General features: G+C 47.8%; 2 protein-coding genes across 5 annotated transcripts in view; one reads left to right on the top strand and one right to left on the bottom strand.

The window, feature by feature from the left end:
- Positions 1-10: 10 nt before the first annotated feature.
- The window catches only part of LOC117224826 (putative sodium-dependent multivitamin transporter), an 87,823-nt gene continuing 68,411 nt past the window's right edge, over positions 11-19,422 (top strand). For both annotated transcript variants that reach the window (XM_033477984.2, XM_076524678.1), the window contains exon 1: positions 11-149. The gene's annotated coding sequence lies outside the window, so the exon portion shown is untranslated. The remainder of the gene's footprint in view (positions 150-19,422) is intronic.
- Positions 1,283-19,422, bottom strand: part of LOC117224822 (protein expanded) — a 138,940-nt gene continuing 120,800 nt past the window's right edge. For all 3 annotated transcript variants that reach the window (XM_033477975.2, XM_033477974.2, XM_076524675.1), the window contains 8 exons: positions 14,970-15,049; positions 9,657-9,897; positions 7,662-7,937; positions 7,274-7,439; positions 6,784-7,092; positions 5,834-6,112; positions 3,877-5,732; positions 1,283-3,705 (listed from right to left, as the gene is read on the bottom strand). In XM_033477975.2, coding sequence (XP_033333866.1) covers positions 3,232-3,705; positions 3,877-5,732; positions 5,834-6,112; positions 6,784-7,092; positions 7,274-7,439; positions 7,662-7,937; positions 9,657-9,897; positions 14,970-15,049 — 3,681 coding nt within the window. In that variant the 3' untranslated portion in view covers positions 1,283-3,231. The remainder of the gene's footprint in view (positions 3,706-3,876; positions 5,733-5,833; positions 6,113-6,783; positions 7,093-7,273; positions 7,440-7,661; positions 7,938-9,656; positions 9,898-14,969; positions 15,050-19,422) is intronic.

Below are 19,422 nucleotides of genomic sequence, written 5' to 3'. Positions count from 1 at the left end.
CTGCGAACGATGCGAACTAACGTACTAAACGAGCGAGTGCAAACATTTATGCCATGCTCCGTTACACCACGAGCTACGGTCAAATTAAATATCCCAGGTCCGTGGTTATACGCATTCCATGCTGCTGCAGTCGTCTAGTATCGATCAAGGTAATACTTTTTCTTTGGTCCGTACGTTCTAAGTGTGCTGTCTGTTCCACAATGAACGCTCGTACGTGTGCGATCGACCGAGTCCTGTCGCCACAGGCTTCTACGAGGGTGGTCCCGGAAGTGCCCGGCCTGCAGTATAGATGGCGGTTATTGTTTTGAAAAAAAATGACCACGGTCGAAAGTACCAACCTTACAAAGCTTAAAGTTCCAAGTGTTCGAGGACGCTGCATTCTTTAGTGTTTGTTTGACAGTCGTTAATAGCGAACGCTTTCAGTAAATTTGTAAACGTGGCAAAAAAAGTTGGTCATCGCTATGCGATACGATATTTTCATTCGAAAGGTCTCGGTTCGACTAATATCAAAATCGAGCTAAATTCGATCTAGGGGAGTTTGCGCCTTCGTTTGCAACAGTAAGATATTGGGTGGCAGAATTTAAACAAGGCCGTACTACGCTGCCGAGGCGAACACCGCAGTGGTCTAGCGAATTAAGTGACCACACCGCGGAAATGATGAAGAATAGATAGGCATTTATATTATATATTAAATATAATATATATTATATATATATATATATATATCCAAATTTTTTTAATATATATATATATATATTAAATATATATAATTTTATATAATATATTTTATATAAATAAAAAATTATATAAAATTTATCATTTATATAAAAATAAATGATAGACATTTCAAAAAGTGCTGTACATCGCATATCGACTGAAAATTTGGATACGAGGAAGCTGTGCGCAAGATGGGTGTCGCGCTTGCTCAAAATATAACAAAAACAGCGTCGCGAGGATGTTTGAGTCGAGTGTTTGGCGATAGCCCTCTCGATTAGCCCTCTCGGATTATTTTCACTTTCCAAACTGAAAAAATGGCTCGGTCCAATAATAAAGAGGCGGAGTCTTAATGGCTATTTCGAGGAGCCCGATGGTTCTCGCTATAAACAGGGTATCGAAGCTGTTGAACACCGCTGGGAAAAACTGTACCCAGCTAAAAGTAGATTATGTTGAAAAATAAAGATATTTGTTCCGAAGTTTCTTGTGTTTTCGGGTACTTTTGGGACCGCCCTCGTTTCGTGACGCGCGAAGTCACGTGAGATTTTCCGGTGAACTACCGAGAGAATTTTCATTATAAAAAAAATGTTTATTATTCGTAGCTGAGGTGGCGCGTGGTACATACATGAGGTTTCCGACTACAACAAGTCCTATAATTTCACGCAATACTATTTACAGACATGGTTCGTGTTGCAATTATTAATATCTAGTATTAATTAACATAAGCCAACGTTACGGCTAAATTATTACCCATTACACTATGATCTATGATTAATGTTCGCGCCGTGTCCACGCGGATCTTTTACAAACTGTAAATTGTCTCTCGCGTGTTCCTGTATAGTGCAGTTCCCGTGAATTGGACTCGCTCTTTTACGTATTACTATTCCCGTAGGCAATTTTCCTCGGTCGACCTGTCGCGTCGGTGCTTCACAGTTTTCTACAGAACGCCTAACGCTTGAGACAGCATCCCGATAACCACGCGTGAGATTATCGTTATGACGTTAGTAATCAGCAAACTACACTTACAGTTACAGTAGACGCGTGCGCTTAAAGAACGCTTCGATAAAAAGTATCATAAAGCGAGCACTGATCGAAAGTTATTAAAAGAGAAGAGAAAGTACAAAGACAAAAAACGTGGATGGTAATAAATATTACGCCCGTGAACATCGAAACGTAGTATGTCTGTATAAAAATATCCGTGTTGATTAGTACCTAGAAAAATGGTGGCTCTTACGAACGATTAAGGCACTTTATAAGAGCGTTCTTTGTTGCTAGGACTCACACAGGGCTCACGAATTCGAATTGTTTATATATATATATATATATATTTTTGCGTTTTACTGTTTTACCGATCACGCTAATCGCTTATTTGAGCAACACGAGGAAAAGAAGAGAGACGTAGAATTAGATAATTAATGGACGCTTTAATCGCTGACGTTTTTTCACTATTCTATACGCGACAAGAAAGCTTCGCTCGCGGAGGAAGAATACAATTTTCAGGAGTATCAGAGAGAGAGAGAGAGAGAGAGAGAGAGAGAGAGAGAGAGAGAGAGAGAGAGAGAGATCATATAGATGAAATAAGAACGATATAATAAACGCCATTGTTTCTTCTTAATTAGCATTACGAATGATTCGCACGTCGCATTAAATACGTCGCCGAGGCGAAACGTATATCTACCCTCATCGGACTGTTCGAGTGTCCACGACGAGTGTGAGTTATTGTAAGTAATAAAATGGCACCCTGAGTTGAAGAAGCACGGTCTTTAACGGAGAAAACATTTAAGTACTTGTAGTCGGATCGGCGAAGGAATCGACTTCGATGCTGTGAAGGAAAGGTTCACTTTATCTTTAGCTCTGTCTCTCTTTCGGCTATCAATTGATTCGTAAGATTTCCGTCGTCAGAACGGTACCAATGCAGTCTCCAGAGTTTATAAGCCATTGAGGACTGTCATTTTGTACTTTAGAGCAATTGTTTGATCCGGTTTTCGTTTCCAAATCAGAGATTATTCTCCTCTAACGTACAATATTGAAGGCCGCAGAAGATTACGGACGAGGATCTTTCGAAAATATAGCTAAGGTACAATTCCGTTCCTCTTTAAAAGTATTCCTAACACCGCTGTGTCGACGGATTTTAAGGACACTTGCTTCGAGGCATATAATACAGAGTTACAATGCATAAAACAAGAACAGATCTGTAATACAATTAAACTTCTGTTGGGCAGAAGAGAGTGAGAGAAAGAGAAAGGAAGGGGGAGAGAGAGAGGGAGAGAGAGAGAGAGAGAAAGTAGAAGAAAGACTCTGTCTATTAGGACGAAGGATGGTACACCCGAAGAGTCATTTCATTCGTCGTCCCAATCACACCATTAGAATCTTTCTCTTTTCCTACTATCTATCATATTTCAAAAAGAGACAAAAATAAGAACATGTCGCGAAATCTTTACGGAGATGTTGGAATGTACTTTCGTCGAGGTATAGAACTCCAAGATCTCGGGAGGGCTTTCAGGACAACACTGTGTGTTACGAATGCGACGCCCTCGTCGGCTCCTTTTTAGCCGGGGACACGCCCGTCGAATTGGTGACCTTGTAAGCGTTGCCCTTCACCTCGGCCGGATGTTTATGGGTACTCGTTGAAGATTTCCTCGGGGGTTTCGTGATCTGCGTGGTCGACAGGCCGCTCACTGGATACTTGTTTCTGCTTGTACCGCCGTTGCTGCTTCTCGTCCCGTTCTTGGCGGAGGTCGAGGATGTCGCCTCGGTTGGATGCTTCGGCATCACGAACGCTTTCGTTTGCTTCAACAGGTATCGATCGTTGCACAACGCCGATATCAACGGCAAGTCCAAGTTCCGGCTCTTCTCCCGCAACGTTCGTATGTCCAGCATCCCGTCCTCCTTTCCTTCGTCGTGCTCTTCCACGGTGCTCGTTTTCGGCGTCTTCTTCGGCGACGAAGACGACGAGGAGGCTGATGGAAGCGGCTGGTTCTTCTCGAGATTCTGCAACGAGATACGGTTTTATCGGTAAAAAAAAGCTTCAACGGCACCGATCGTTTACAAATCTCAAGTCAGATCCACGCTGTGAACGGGCCGTGGACTAAAGTCTCTACTCTCCACTCTATATAGAGGATGCCGATAGAGAACGATGAAAACTCTAGAAGCTGCGCTTACCTGTATTTCGTATGGAGGCGGCGGTGGCGGCGGCGGTAGTCGTCGGTGCTTGAGTTGCGGCAAGGACTGCAGCTTAATGCTGGCTGGCGTGTCGAAACACTTCAAAATGTTCTCGTCGCTTCTGGTCCTGGAGAACGCGTGGAGCGTGTGAGGATGAGCCGGGGCCGGTGGCTCGCGTCTAAGGCTCTGACTCCCGGCCGACGAACAAGTAGCCCCGCTGTATAGCGAACTCGTGCTAGCAGCGTAGTGGCTGCTCAGATTACTATGCGGTAAGTAATTGTTGGAGCTCGTGTCGCTGCTGCTAAGGTTCTGGTTGGAAGCGTATTTCGACGGCGAGGAGAAGGAGGAGCCGGGCAGATACGGCGTGCTACGGTACATTACCAGCGATTTATTGTTAAACGAGGGATAGGGGGGCGGCGGATAGGCGGCCATCGCTGCGAGCAGCGAGCCTTGTTTCGCGTCGATGTACTCCTGCTTGGACACGGCGGGATCTTTCAGCGGGAACATTACGTAATCGACGTCGGAATAGAGCTGCTGCTTGTACTGTTCGATCTGCGACCTGGCCACCTGGCTCGTGTAAACGGTGGCCAGGCTGGGCGGGGGTGGAGGTGGTTGCCTGGGGTGAACCATCGGCGGCGGGGGTGGCGGAGGGGGCGGCGGCGGTGTTAAGTAAGGCAACAAGACCGGACCACCTCGCGAGGCGTGCACGTCCAGGTAATTATTCGGGCCCACAACTAGAGCCGCGACCGGCGCGTGGACCGGCGTAGGTTTCATTTTGTCACCGGGGTAAGTGGGTGGTTGAATTCTGGGCGGTGGTTTCGGGGCGATCACGGTCACGTCGTTCGCCGGCTGGCCGCAGCCGCTCTTCAACGGCGTCAAACCGATGTTCGGCTTGCTGTTGGCGAGGCTCGTTTGAATTTTCGTCGAAGTCACCCGCGAGACGATCTCCTCGCCCGCGGTCGGATAAAGGGTGGAGATCGCCTCTTGCCGGGTGATCTCGGAGACCTCGGGATACGGCGGCGGCGGCGGCGGTTCCCTGGGTATCACAGCATCGTTTCTCGGTGGTGTGGGCGGTGGTATCTGAATTCTTTCTCTGGGCGACGTGTAGGGCGGCGGCGGGGGTGGCGGATCCGTCCTCCTCGGTGGCAACGGCACGAATTCCCCTCGAGTCGCGTTGTACGGCGGCGGGGGCGGCGGTTCCCTCTCTATATCCGGTATCTTGGATCTGGACGAGTTCAACGTCGCGTACTCCATGCTCACTGGATACGGAGGTGGCGGAGGAAGTTGTCTGTCGCTGTCCGTTCTGGGCGGCGGGGGCGGCGGAGGCATGGTAACGTAGTCGCAGTCGGAATCCATGGAATTGCTGATCGTTTTCCTGGGAGGGTAACGGCCGACGATCAGGTCCGACAGTTCGTCGGCCGACAACAAAGGCCCCACGCTCGAGGGATCGCTGCCATCGCCTCTGAAGCTTCCCGCGCTCAGTATACTGTTGCTTCGGGATCTGGAGTCGTCCAGTTGCTGGTCCAGGGTGACCGACGTCATGGTCGACACGACGTTCGCGACGTCCTCGTCGCCCTTGCAGACGCTGTAAATCGGCTCCTGATCCTCGGTGCCGACGTCTTCCGTGTAAACGTCGCTGGTCTCGGATCTGAGGCCGCTGTGAATCGTGTAGAAGCCCGACGTCACCGAAGCCTCGTCGGTCGTCGATTGAACGGAGCTCAGGGCGCACACGTCGCTCGCCGCCGACGATTCGTTCGCGTCTCCCGTCGGCGAGTACAAGTCTCCTATTCGCTCGTCCTGCATCTCGCTGCTCCTCAGGGTGTACACGCCGCTGGTCTCGCTCGCGATGTCCGTGCCTAGAAACGAAGACGCGTTCCCGTCCTTGTTACGGATGTCCACGAAAACCAGCCGGCCGGGCCGCGACCGAAGCGACCACGCGATTAGAAAGGAATCTCACCTGCGTATTTGCCGCCCTTCTTGCACCTGTCGTAAATGGCGCCAGGAAAGCTGGCGGTTTCCGACGAAACCGCCGAATTCTGTGCCGTATGCGAGTAACCCAGCTCCAGACTGGACGTTGCCGATGTGCGACGCATTCGCGGCGGTCCACCAGCAGGTGCGTTCACGACCACGACCGTGCTGCAGCTGCTGCTACATTGTGACCCCTCGGCTGCAGTCGCCGCGCTCGACGCCAATCTCAACGTGGCCGTCGTGGGCGTGCTGTCCGCGCCGTCCACTTCTAAAAATTATACGAGCGTGTTTTTATAACACCCCGAATTTACCACCCCGTTCTACGTTCTCACGATTCCCACCCGAACCCCGAGCCGCCTGTATATCTGTTCCCGTTATCGTTACCACTTAACGTTAGAAGTTACAGTCGGAACAACCGAATCGTATTTTATCGTTGGATACTACACTTTAGCAGGGGACGTTATACAGGCTGTCCCAAAAATGTCTCGCAATCCGAAAGTAGGGGATTCCCGAGGTCGTGCGAAGCAACTTTTCCCTTAGCGAAAGTGCGATCCGCGGCTTCGTTTACGAGTTATTAACGAAAAACCGTGACCAACGAGAGACGAGATCGGCTGGCGCGAGACGGCCGAGCCAACGAGCGGAACCGGGCTCCGCGCGCTCGTTCGCTGGTCTACCTCGCGCCAGCCGGGCTCGCTTCTCATTGGTCAGTGTTTCTCGTGAATAACTCGCAAACGAAGCCACAGATCGCATTTTCGCTAAGGAAATAGTTGCTTCGAATGGCCTCAGGAATCCCCTACTTTCGAATCGTTGCCGATGTACGAATCCGGATTAGAGTAAAATGTCGAGCCAAGGTTCGAACGACGCGTAACAACGAATTATGGAAAAATTGATCTTCGAAGTCGAACGGGTAGGAAGTTGTGGCGGAATCGCCGTACTTACCGTCAACTGTGGAAACCGGCGACGACGGCAGGGACCGATCTTCGACGTCCGCGTTGGTGCCGTTCACAACGTTGCACTGGACAGTCGAATGCGAAGTAGTTTCGGTAAGACGGGGCAGACATTCGGTCGAGGCTGGCGCCGTGTCCGGCTCGTCCTCGCTGTGAACCCGGTCACTGACGATCCCGGAGGTTGTGTTCGACGACGTGCTCGAGATTACAGAGATTCGTTGATCGCCGCGTGCCCCGCGCGCCGTTAAGCTTAGCTTGCAACGGGCGGGGTACATGTAGCAGTCGCGGAGCACCTTCCTTTCTGTAATCAGACCCGCGGCACCCACGTTTAATCGACCAAACCGAAGAAAGTCGTCGCGACTCTCCAGATCCGGCGGAACCGAATTCCCAAAACTTGCGCAAAATCTACGCAAGCAGATACGCGTATTTGGTACGAAGGGTATATTCGTCGGCTCGACAAGATTGCTCGAAATTAATCTCACCTTCCTCCTCGCGCCTCTTCGCTTCGTTCACTCTGGGTGCTATGGCCATGGAGAACTGATGGGTGTCCCGGCAGAGCCCCAGAAGGAGCTTGCTTTTGTCATCGCAGCCGCTGTAGAGGGTGAGCTTGTCCGGCTGATCGACGGCCCGTATCTCGAACTTCTTGCGCTGCGTCGGAAAAAGATTGAACGATCAAAGACGCGTTCGAGCGACGTACGTCCCTTCGGGAAGGTCTTTCGAAACGATAGATTCGTGATTTATCTAAGCTGGTCGAGCGTGTCGACGCGACGAACGAGATTCGGGAGGAGAACTCGTTCGTTGGATCGACAAGCTTCGACCGTTCGAGAGAGTTTTCGCGGACGGTGTGTGGGGGTTGGTTGCGAGACTAACGTCGAAGCACAGTTTGCCGATGTTGTTCCAGGCGAAGACACGCGGCGTCTCCTCCTCGGCGTATACTCGCACCCCGCGAGCACATATCGCGAGGAGTATGCGTCCCGGGCCGGCCTCGTTCTTGCTTCTTCGAAGCCGATAGAGGTGAGCGTTGAGCGGCGCCTCCAGCAGCACCGCCTCCCGGATGTATTGCAGCTCTGCCTCCTCCCTGGAGAGGCCCCGGTTGTCCCTGTGCTGAGCCGCGAGCACGGCGAGCACATTTGACTCGAGGCACATCTAAACCATGATCATCCGTATTACACTTTGTCGCAGGCACTTTGTCGCTGGAGACTGCCGTTCGCGATAGACCGATTTCAAATCGCTCTTTAACACTGAACCTACCAAGCAGTAGTACCGACTGGCGTGTGCTGCTTCAGAAAAGTGAGAAGACCGAATTTATTTGGGATTTGTAAAGTTTTTATCCGAAGACTTGCTGTATATCTTATTCAAGCGTTTTCCACGAAAGAGTCTCGGAACTTTGCAGAATTGCAAAACAAGAAAGCGGTCGCTTTGACCGCGGTGGGTTTAGTGTTAACACGCGGATTTCTTTCTTCGCCGACCAAAATCGATGTTGTCTTTTTAACCGTTCGAGTCCCAAGCAGCGCGATCGCGCTGTTAAGATTTCGAGCTCTGAAAAAATTTGAGGTTTATCCTGAAATATCGTGTCGGCCGTATAGGAAAGTGTGGATTCGAAAGAAACGGGTAAAAACGGGTCGTAAATTTTTACCCGTGCGTTCTATCGAAATACAGTAATGTCTTCCTTATCGACGCTCAGATTGCGCACGAAAATGAACAATTTGGGAAGAGGAGACGCGATTATTCGAGCTTTGCGGTTTGTTTTTACAGTCACGAATTGTCAACGATTATAAAAACGAGCTGCGAGGCTCGAATAATCGCGTATCTCCTCTTCCAAAATTGTCCATTTTTCTGCAGAATCTGAGCGTCGGTAAGGGAAACATTATCGTATGAGCGAATGGATTCTCTTCGAGGCACAATTTCGAAGGCGCGTAAGGGAACGTCAAGGGAACACGATAAAAAAGAAAAAATCAATGCGCAGATTATGCAACGCGTGAAACCATCCCCGCCGCCGACGGAACTTTACGATCGGTGCAACAGCGCGGGAATAGGCCTACATTCCGCAAGCTAAATCCTAGGAAATGCGGGGATTACGACTTATACTTGGAGAGTATGTCGCGTAATTGGACGATCCGTGACTGGATGAGATACCTCTGAAAAACTCTGATAGAGCGGAATATACGTGGCGTTCGTAGGCTGGTTCGATAAGGACTTCTCGCGAGTAATTAAACATTGATAAGAGGGTAGAGGTTGGTGAAAATGTATTTCGCTCGACGGGGCTGCGTGTTCGTCGGGCCACGTTAGACGAGAACTTAGGCGAATATGTTCGATTATAATTTTTCTAATGCTTGTACTACAAAAACGATAACGGAATTTCGCATTTTCCTACAAATCTAAATTACTCTATCAGAGAGTGCAATCTTCCCGCTTTCGTAGCATCTTCTTTTCATTTCAGTACACCGATCGTTTGAGCTCTGCTAAAGGGTTGAGAGAATAATCGATAAATACCAATTCTCCAATTGTCTTGATTTTATGGGATATTTTCTTTTGGTTAAGCATTCTGCGCATCGACACGAGATACAAACAACGCTAAGCTTGCCGCGGTCGAAATGGCCATTTCCTTATTTTGCAATTCTGCGAAATTTCTCTAATAATATAATTTATTAATTTATAAGCATTTTCCGTGAAAGGGTCCCGAAAGTTCGCGGTGTTGCGAACTTCGGCGCAGTGTGGAACAGTGGGACAGCGTTGCGAAATAAGGTCATTTTGATCGCGGTAGGTTCAGTGGCGAAGCAACGCATTCTTCAGGAAACGTTCGCACGATCTTGACCGACAATGAATAGTTTTTGGCGAAGGCAGCGTCGTTAATCGGAGACTTACGTGAGGCGGAAGGTAATCCGTGGGCTTGCAATATCCCACAGGTCCTGCGTGTGGCCTGTGCCGTTCCTCGGAGTAGTCCCCAAGATCGGCTTGTAGGGCAAGACCCGCGAGTGTGAGCAGAGGCGTAACGATTGATGGCTCGTGTAGGGGATGGTGAGGATGGAGGCTCTCCACCCCGCCGCCATGCCTGACGACATTGTCCCGCAGCTGCAGGTAATAGTGGTGGCGTGTCGTCTCATCGCTGAAACAATTGAATCGTTATTATTTCCTCTAGCGAACGCTCCGCGAGAATACATCCAACTCGGCTTTCAAGAATCGTTGCAATTTTAACCCTTAACGCTCCGAAGGCTCCGCTACGGAGACATTTGTCACTTGTTCCGTAACTCCGAAGGCTCCGCTGCGGAGCCAAATGTTTTTAGCATACGTTATCGTCGGCGTTAGCAATTGTTATCTGTAGTTAAAACGTGCTAAGTCTGTGCCATTACGATTAAACCATTTTTTCACCTTTTCTATGGTTTAGCAACATGGAGAAAAATAAATATTATGACGAGAATTTAGAGCCGAGCGATACCGAAGACGTATTTAATCAAATACGAAGAGTTTTTGAAGTAATCGAGTAATTTGAGTAATTGAAGAGTTAAATGACATTGTGGAAGACAATGTTGGTTGTGATTCTGACACTTCGAGTAGCAGCAGCGAAATTATACTACCAAAGAGGCGAAGAATGAGAATTATCGAAAGCGAAAGCGAAGATTCGTTACAAGACTTGGACGAATGGCGCAAATTAATTGCCAGATACAGTCAAATAACGATATTTATATGGTCTGGGCCCAAATGGGCCCGAGAGACCCGCACTTCGAATATGAAGATTAGAGCATCTCCGATAAATGCCGGGTTAACGATGAGGATAAAAATGTTCAGGGTTTGGTTTCGCCTCTTCGATTTATGCTCGAAAGCTGTTCAAGATGAAGCTTTAGCGGCAAAGTTTTACGATTCTTCGCACGCAGTTATCATATCCTGTCTTCGAAGGATGCACATTTCCACGAAGTTTCCGCAGCTCAGTTACAACTCTTTCCTCGCCGTGTAACAATTCGGGATACTCTATCATTTTGTCGATCGCCGTGGCAAAAGTCTCGCGTGCCAGCCAGGAAGTTTCGCGCGCGTGAACGTTAAAATTCCCGGGACAACCTGCGCGCTCCGTGTAACGGCCGTAACGGATATCGCGGCGAACGGCGAAAAAAAGTCCAGTCGCATAATTAATAATAATAACCTTGCCATTTCTGCGAGATATGCTTCTCATGGTTACCGTAGGATCGAGAAACCGCGGATCGGCCGGTGCGCCACGGTGAATGGTTCCCAAGTGTTCCCGACACGCTCGTCGATATAATGAATCGTATCGTGACTCGTGAATAATTAAATCCCGTGCTTCCACAGAGATGAATATTTTTTTTCTCTATCTCTCCCTCTCTCTCTCTCTCTCTTTCTCGCCTGTCGGCTTTCCCCACCTTAACGGCAACGCGTTCCACGTTCGAGACCTTTGTTGCGTCTACGGTCGATGTTCTTATAAAGACATTCCTTTGCACGAAACGAATCACGGTGTCTTGTGATATTCGTGTGCCGTTATATAACTCAATCGCATTGTATCCAGGCGCCATTAAGGTTCAGGTGCTTAGACACGATGAATAAAATTCGTGTCACCAGTCGTGTTCTGTGGTGCACGAATAATTGAAGCAAAAACGTACGGCGGAATGTCGGTGAGAAGAAAAGCGTCTCTTTTCTTTCGATATCGTGGGTGAAATGGTTTCGAAAGCTTTTAGCGCGAGTTATCGAACGATGAAAGCAAAAAGGGTATTCCTGAAGATTGATATGCGCGAGATAACGCGAAAATCGCGTGTAATCGTAAAAATGTGGAAATCGCATATAATTTAGCGAGAGAGAAATTTTTCCCCTGAAACGAGTTCCGAGTTGCTGGCTCATAGAAAACAGAGCGTGTTCCAATGGAACTCACGTCGAAAGGCACGCCTGTCATGCGAACTTTGCGTAATGATAAACGACGTGGCCCGACGAGGCCATGGGAATTTCAAAAAGTCACGTTTGCTACAGTTCGCATAACGCACCGCGCATAGCGATAGAAACCAGCCCTATAAATCTGCGAAACAACATGCCGGGATTACGAAAGCTCGCGGTGAGAAAGGATTCCTGTGTATCGTGCATTATTCGCGGACGTTCTAGGAGCTTGTTCGTTTCAGCGAAATGTATCGATCAATCGCGTCGTCCGAGGACATTTCTTCGATGAAAATTTCATCCGCCGTTGTTTCAAACAGACTAGCGTACGAGAATGATTAGAATGAAGCCGAATTTCATCGATGCCTCGCTAAAAATCAATTTTGAACGGCACGTGAATGTTTAGCCACGCTACTCGCGTGTCTCGATACGGTAATGTCTCCCTAATTCGCGCTCAGATTGTGCACAGAAGTGAACAATTTGGGAAGAGGAGACACGATTATTCGAGCCTTGCGGCTCGTTTTTATGGTTGTTGACAGTTCGTAGCTATAAAAACGATCCGCGAGGCTCGAATAATCGTATCTCCTCTTCCAAAATTGTCCATTTTTGTAGTCAAACTGAGCGTCAATTAGAGAGACATTACTGTACTTCGGAACTCTCATTCGGCGCATGTTTCGAAACGAACCTTCGGCTAACCCCTAATTCTTTAACCCTCTATGGGCCGAATTTTTTTCTTAAATATAAGACAATTTATGCAACGGAAAATCTATTATTATAAAACCGATATATGCTAATTAAAAAAATATTTAACAGTCTAAACAACTTTATTATAATTAATTCAATTTGTAACTTTGACGTAACAACGGCTTACAAAGTTTCCGCATCTGTGCATAAATGCTTAAGCGTGAAATTCCACAGTAATTTCTCCCTAATTCGCGCTCAGATTGTGCACAAAAATGGGCAATTTGGGAAGAGGTGTGATACGATTATTCGAGCCTTGCGGCTCGTTTTTATAGTTGTTGACAGTTCGTAACTATAAAAACGAACCGCAAGGCTCGAACAATCGTATCTCCTCTTCCCAAATTGTCCATTTCTGTGGACAAACTGAGCGCCAATTAGAGAGACATTACTGTACTTCGGAACTCGCATTCGGCGCATGTTTCGAAACGAACCTACGGCTAACCCCTAATTCTTCAAAGCCGAAATGTTGCATGACGATGGAAAAATAGTGAGAATGCAGTACGAACATTTTTCGATCTTGAAAATTTCCGTTGAACGTATCCCAACAAACTTGTGAAGAAACTAACCGCGTGCCGAGGACTTTGTGAATCGGGAGCAGTGTTTCAGTGTATTTCGTTAACACTCGAAATAATGGTCGCCTTTGCACGAAGAAATATTTTACTGCTAGACGCATGACAGATACAGAACATCTGAAAACTGCGAATCATAAGTTGATCCTCGAGTGGCGGAAAAGGAAACTTCTAAGGAAAAGGTTACTTAGAATGACCTCGGCTACCCCAAATTTCCGTATCGCGAGACATGTTTGGGACACCCTATACAATTAAGACGCATACATCATCTTGCGAAAATAAAAGAAAAAGCTAAAACTATTTGGTAAAATGTGAATACATCGGCTTGCGACTCGAATGTTACATGGACCCATAGAGGGTTAAAGAATGCTCGTCCGCAAGGGGAGTGGAAGCCGCGCCAAAATTTCCGCCACCGCAGAACCGGCCGGCTGGCTGCACCCTTTGCAGAGCGAGGTTTCCACGGCTGTCTTCGTCGATCGATCCGAAAGATCGCGAGTTTCGCGCGAGCGTTGACAGTGGCGGTTCTGACAAAGGCGCGGCCGAATTTGCGGATCAATGAAGTCGATACGCCATTGGGTGCGCGACATCGTGCCGAACGGAAGCGGAGAAACGAAGCACCGGAGGGGAGGGGGATCCAGCCGAAAGAACGTCCTGCGGTTAGGCCGCAGCCGTGGGTCCTTTCACGAATTAAACCCTCGTCGACGTGGACGTGCGGCGAATGCGGCGAGGCCCGATGTAAATCACGGGTTTCGGGTGGAAATCAGAAAGCAACCACGGATCAGTATAATTACCGGGACGAATGCTTTCATTTAATGCGCACGGTCTATCTATCACGCGCCACGTAATAATTTATAATTACAAGAGTAGGTAGCACTTAGCTACCGGACAGGAGTCGAGAATTCGTTTCGTGAGGGAGATCCACCCTTTTGCTCGCCCTTCGCTTCGCCGTCACCTCTCGGCTTCTTCTCTGTCTTTGTTCCTTACCTCGCTGCCATCCGTTCGTCTCCCCCCTCACAACCCCCCCGCGTTCCAACCCTCTGCCATCAATTCCGCCAGAGTCTTGCGCGCCGTACACGCAACGCTGTCAAACACACTCGCGTCGCGTTCCCCGAGCCTGCGATCACGCTTCGTAGATCTATCGGCGTTGAATCTTCCCGCAAATAAATGGATCTATCGCGAGGCACGATCTTCCAGATTTATATAAGAGCGGGGACATTTTCGAATCGGCTCGGAACGACCTCGCCGCATCCGATCGTCTGCCGCACCGTCGCGCGTCGACCGAGACTAACGAATGAATTCTTTCGCATCGCGATCTCGAATGTTCCCGCGATCCTCAAAACGGATCTATCGCGAGACGCGATCTTTTAACGATTTACCGATCCGACAGAGCCTATCGATCGGTTTTTTGTCGCCGATGCTTACCGACCGAGAGCTTATCAATCGGCTTTTATCTCGTCGGATCGAGCCGTTTCGAGGTTCGACCTTCGGTCGCGGCTCGACCCAGAAGGCCTATCTTGCTCGGATTCGCCCGGGCAAATTAGGAGAGCCCTCTTAATCGCGATGCAGCGTGGCTAGGAAAAAGAGGCGAGACGGAGGCCGCCGAGTAGGCTACGCGAGTTTGCAGTTCCGGCGAACACGGTGGCACCGGGCACCATTTGAAGCGGAACACTAATTACTCCGATTAATTCTGCAATCCATTTGGCTGGCCGTCCGATGGCCGGACCGTCCTCGACTAATTTAGCTTCCTGCGAGGAGCCAGCCTCTTTCGAGCGAATAATTTGTCAGGCCGGGGCAGGGTCCGGCGCGACTACCGGAGAACTTTTATTCGCGCGTTCGATTCGATCGCGGGATATCCGTCGTCTCGTCGCGATCGCATTATGTGATAGCGCTTGTAAGAAAGATGGTAACTCGCATGCTGTCACCGTAATACCAGGTTGCCCGTATTTGTCGCAACGCGGTAAGTGCAAAGTGAAAAATTAGCTTCGACATGACGGCTCACCTTAACAGCAACGGCGTGTCCACGTAGTAACGAACGCGAAAGTAGAGGACGAAGGCTGGCCGTCCGCTGCTGTCTAAACCCTGCAAGTCAGAAGATAACAAAAGATTAATGCAATTGATCGGTGACCGCGGGCGACTTGTCGTTTTTTCATTCGGCAGAGAGAAATACAGCTTTCCATAAGGTCCGAAGCGAGCTTTTATATTTCAATCGTTCCGCTTGACTTTTCAAATTCCGCTCTCAGCGAATCTGCACGTTTCCTTCGACATATACAGCGTGTCCCAAGAATGTCTCGCAATCCGGAAATGGCGGGTTCCTCGGATCATTTGAAGCAACTTCTTCCTTTACAAAAATGTTCCCCGAGGCACCGTTCACGAGTTATCAACGAAAAACAGTGCGCCAATAAGAATCGAGTACGGCTGACGCGAGGCGGCTCAGCCAACCAGCGCGCGAAGCCCAGTTCCGCTCGTTGGCTCGGTCGCCTCGCGCCAGCCGAGCACGCCTCTCATTGGCGCACTGTTTTTCGTTAATAACTCGTTAACGGTGCCTCGGAGAAAACTTTTGTAAAGGAAAAAGTTGCTTCAAATGACCCGAGGAACTCGCCACTTTCGGATTGCGAGACATTTTTGGGACATCCTGTGTACTACGCTTTGAATTCGAACAATTGCATCGCAAGCTTCCGTCTGCTTCTCTTTCTAAACTTTACGCGAGACAATTTTCGTACGCGTCAGAATCCAGCATATCCGGTCACGGTTCCTCGAGACAATCAGTTGCTTTGATGACTGAATTGTTCTTTCATAGACTAGAATAAGTAACACGATCCGGTCGGGGTCTCATTATTCTCATCGAATCGATAATACTCGATATCATGGTTGCACGCGTATACGTATAAACGCAAGTGTCGCTCTTCAAACTGCAAAACACTGCTGGCTATGAACCAAGCCTGTCCGTGTCGCAATTGAAAGAAACTACGAGATGTTGAACATTCGTCCCGGAAGTGACAATTGCAAATGGACGTTCTATCGTTGACACTGAAACGATCACTTTGAAACTCCACTTGCTTTAGGAAATCGGCTGGCCTCGATTTTCTCTAAATGGGAAACATCATCGGTCTTCAAAATCTTTCCGACCTTCGATTTGGGAGAGGAGGGTCGAACGTTCGTGCTGCGGGACCAGATGCGTATAAATCTCGGCGATGTTTGGATCGGCTCTGTATCGAAGCGATTCGCAGGCTACCGCGACGAAAGAAAAACCTGCAAACGTGGGCGAAACCACCAAACCGTGAATACGCCCATACCAGTTTCTGCCCACGCGCTCTCAAGCACGGTAGCTACACGCGTTCCACCGAGAATCGGGACTAAATCCCCCGTGGATCTCTCGAGTTCGATTCGTAAAACTCAACGGAGTGAAACAGCAACAGGGACGAACAGAGGAAGAGATCGGCAGATTCGACGGTCGATAACAGTGCCGGGTTTATCGAACCCAACGGAACAACTTTGTGGATATCTTCGATATTTCCCTATCGCGGCTTCGCCGATTCGATACTTGTCTACCGAATGCATCAAATTATAAGTAGACTACAGAGTACATGACAAAAACGAGCAACTGTAAGTAAAAAAATTCGAAGAATATTGAAGCGTATCGATACGGGCACCCTTGATAACAGAATTTTCCAGGTGGCTTTTATTCTTTTTAATCGACGCAGAATATTTTGCAAAATGATCCGAAGCATAATCATAGAAGAACCTGGAAGTTGTAGTACTTAATATAATATATAATAGAGTATATAGTACTATACATATATATTATAGAATATTATATATATAATAATATTCTTATATAATATATATTATATTAATATATTATTATAGAATAAGTACTGAACCCTTTCCACTCGAAACCATTCAAACTCTAAATCCAAGCCTCGCAGTTCGTTTTTATAGTTACCAATTGCCAACAAATATAAAAACGAGCCTAAATGCTCGAATAATCGTATCTTCTCGTCGTGGTAACGGAGTACAGTAATGTCTCCCTTACTGACGCTCAGATTGTCCACAAAAATGGACAATTTTTGAAGAGGCGATACGATTGTTCGAGTCTCGCAGCTCGTTTTTGTAGTTACCAATTGCCAATAAATATGAAAACGAGCCAAAATGCTCGAATAATCGTATCTTCTCTACCTAAATTGTCCATCTTCGTAGACAATCTGAGCGTCAATTAGGAAGACATTACTGTGTACCGAGATGAAAAATGTTGCCGCTAGGTTCGATCCGTTCCTAATTTCACTTACCCAGCCCCCAATCTGTCTTAACGATAGACCGGCGTTTCCGTTTAAATCCGGCAATCAAAAAGACTGGCCCGTGGGCTCCGCAAATAGAAATTAGACCTGGCCAACGCGATCGCGCAGCTAGCGAAAGAGAAAGAAGAAGGGAGACACACACGAGTGGCAGCTTCTCGGGGCTGTGCAGCGTGGTCGATACATCATCGAGCGACCAAGCAGCACGAGGAAAAGCAAAAAGAAGCGAAATAGATGGAGAGACGACCCAGGGGACAGAGGACGGAGATGGGCCGCGGTGGTTAGGCCCAGGAGGAGGCGAGCAGCATGGCTAAAGGGAGACACAGCCGCCAATAACGAAGGCCCGCTCCAAATTCGGTAGCCGAAAATTAAACCGAGAAGGGTTTCTCGGCTGGCTCTCGCGTCTAGACCTAGACCCTCCGGTCAAATCGTAGCAAATTATACCGTCGGGTCCATCCGCATATTTTACGAACCATAAATATTAATCCAGCACGGTGTATGCCTCTCCATCTTCCCACTTCTGTTCCTTGTCCGATCTTTTCGCTCCCGCCGCGGCGTCCTTCTCTTCTACCGACGTTCTTGGATGGCCCGCGGGTACAGTCCCCGCTAAAAATCGGGAGTCCCCCTGCAAACCGTCGGTATTTGCATACACTGACGCTCAAAAGTCTCGGCACCGCTCATTGTTGCAATATTTGGCTTCGCCTTCGTTGCTTGCTGTTCGCCCTTTATTCTAATCGCAGCGAATTTTTCGTTCTTCTGTCATGCTTCCGTCGACTCGCGACCGTCCACCAAGAGAGCAAAACACGACGGAAGGACGAACAAGCGAAGGTACAAATTGATCTTTGGAAATGGAGATCCGTGGAAAAATCGTGGCAAGATTACCATTATCGAGACTGCCCTCTAGAGAAATCGTGAACCAAAGGAGGTCGGACCGCGGGGATGATCGAAACGTCGAAGTTCTGGTCCTAATTAAGTGCAAACGTTGTTCATCTTAGCATTAAAGCGAAACCATCGGTTTCATATTATTTGCTTCGGAGCGGTTGTAATTCGAAAGACTGTCTCATAGAAAATGATCGAACAAATTTCTTAATCCATGCATACGTTACAAGTAGACTGTGCGGATCTTCGTGCGAGATACAGCAATGTCTCCCTTACCGACGCTCAGATTGTCCACCTAAAATCAGATTATTCGAGCGTTGCGGCTCTTTTTTATAATTCTGGACAATTTATAACTATAAAAATAAACCGCAACGCTCGAATAATCGTATCTCCTTTTCCCAAATTGTCCATTTTTCTGGTCGATCCGGGCGTCAATTAGAGAGACATTACTGTACAAGTATTTCGAGACGAATCGAAAGCAGCGAATGTTAAATAAAAATCAATCGTTTAAGATAGTAATTTACGTAACGATATTATTATATAAATTCTTCTCGCGTCTTCGCAATTTTATATCTCTGCCATCCAATTTATTCTGCCATAAATCCATCAAATCCGCAGTCTAACTATAAGCAAACTGGCGAAAGGTTTAATCGATGAACACGGTCTTTTCATCGCAATTAACCCTCCGCACTCGAGCGGCGACTCTGAGACACCATTGAAAACTGTTATGCCACATTTCAAAATAATGTTATTAGTCAAATTTGATCATATTTAACCCCTTGCCGTACTTCGACGAGTTGGACCGGCCATGAAAATGTCTAATAATAACGCATCGAATATAGCTGTTATTCTGTCCTTTAAAATTGGAATAAAATTCTGATCTCTTGGCATCGATACTTAAGCGTTCAAGTAAATTTAGGCGCGCGATAAGCATCGATTTTCCTTCCCTTCTTCGAAATGATCGCGATCGAACAATTTCTAATCGCAGTAATTGCGAAGAAAATGATAATGTCGAGGGGTTGAAGAACTGTCGAAACCGTAACTATTGCACGAGTCATAGAATTCAATCTCATCTATTCGAAATGCACTGGGTTATACAAAACGAAAATACCGTGAGTCGTAAAAACTATTTGAAACATTGCGTTAATGTGCCTCCGAGTGCAAAGGACCAAGGAATACGCGCTAGTCGCTGTTAGGGCTCGATAGGTTCGACGGTGAAAGCAACCTTTCGGCGACCACCCACGCGAAAGAAGAGAATCGAAGGTCGCAGTCGACGGTAAA

Source organism: Megalopta genalis, chromosome 9, assembly GCF_051020955.1.
Source record: "Megalopta genalis isolate 19385.01 chromosome 9, iyMegGena1_principal, whole genome shotgun sequence".
Lineage (NCBI taxonomy): Eukaryota > Metazoa > Arthropoda > Insecta > Hymenoptera > Halictidae > Megalopta > Megalopta genalis.
The sequence above is the reverse complement of the archived record's forward strand: the minus strand, read 5'-3'. Positions and strand labels throughout refer to the sequence as shown.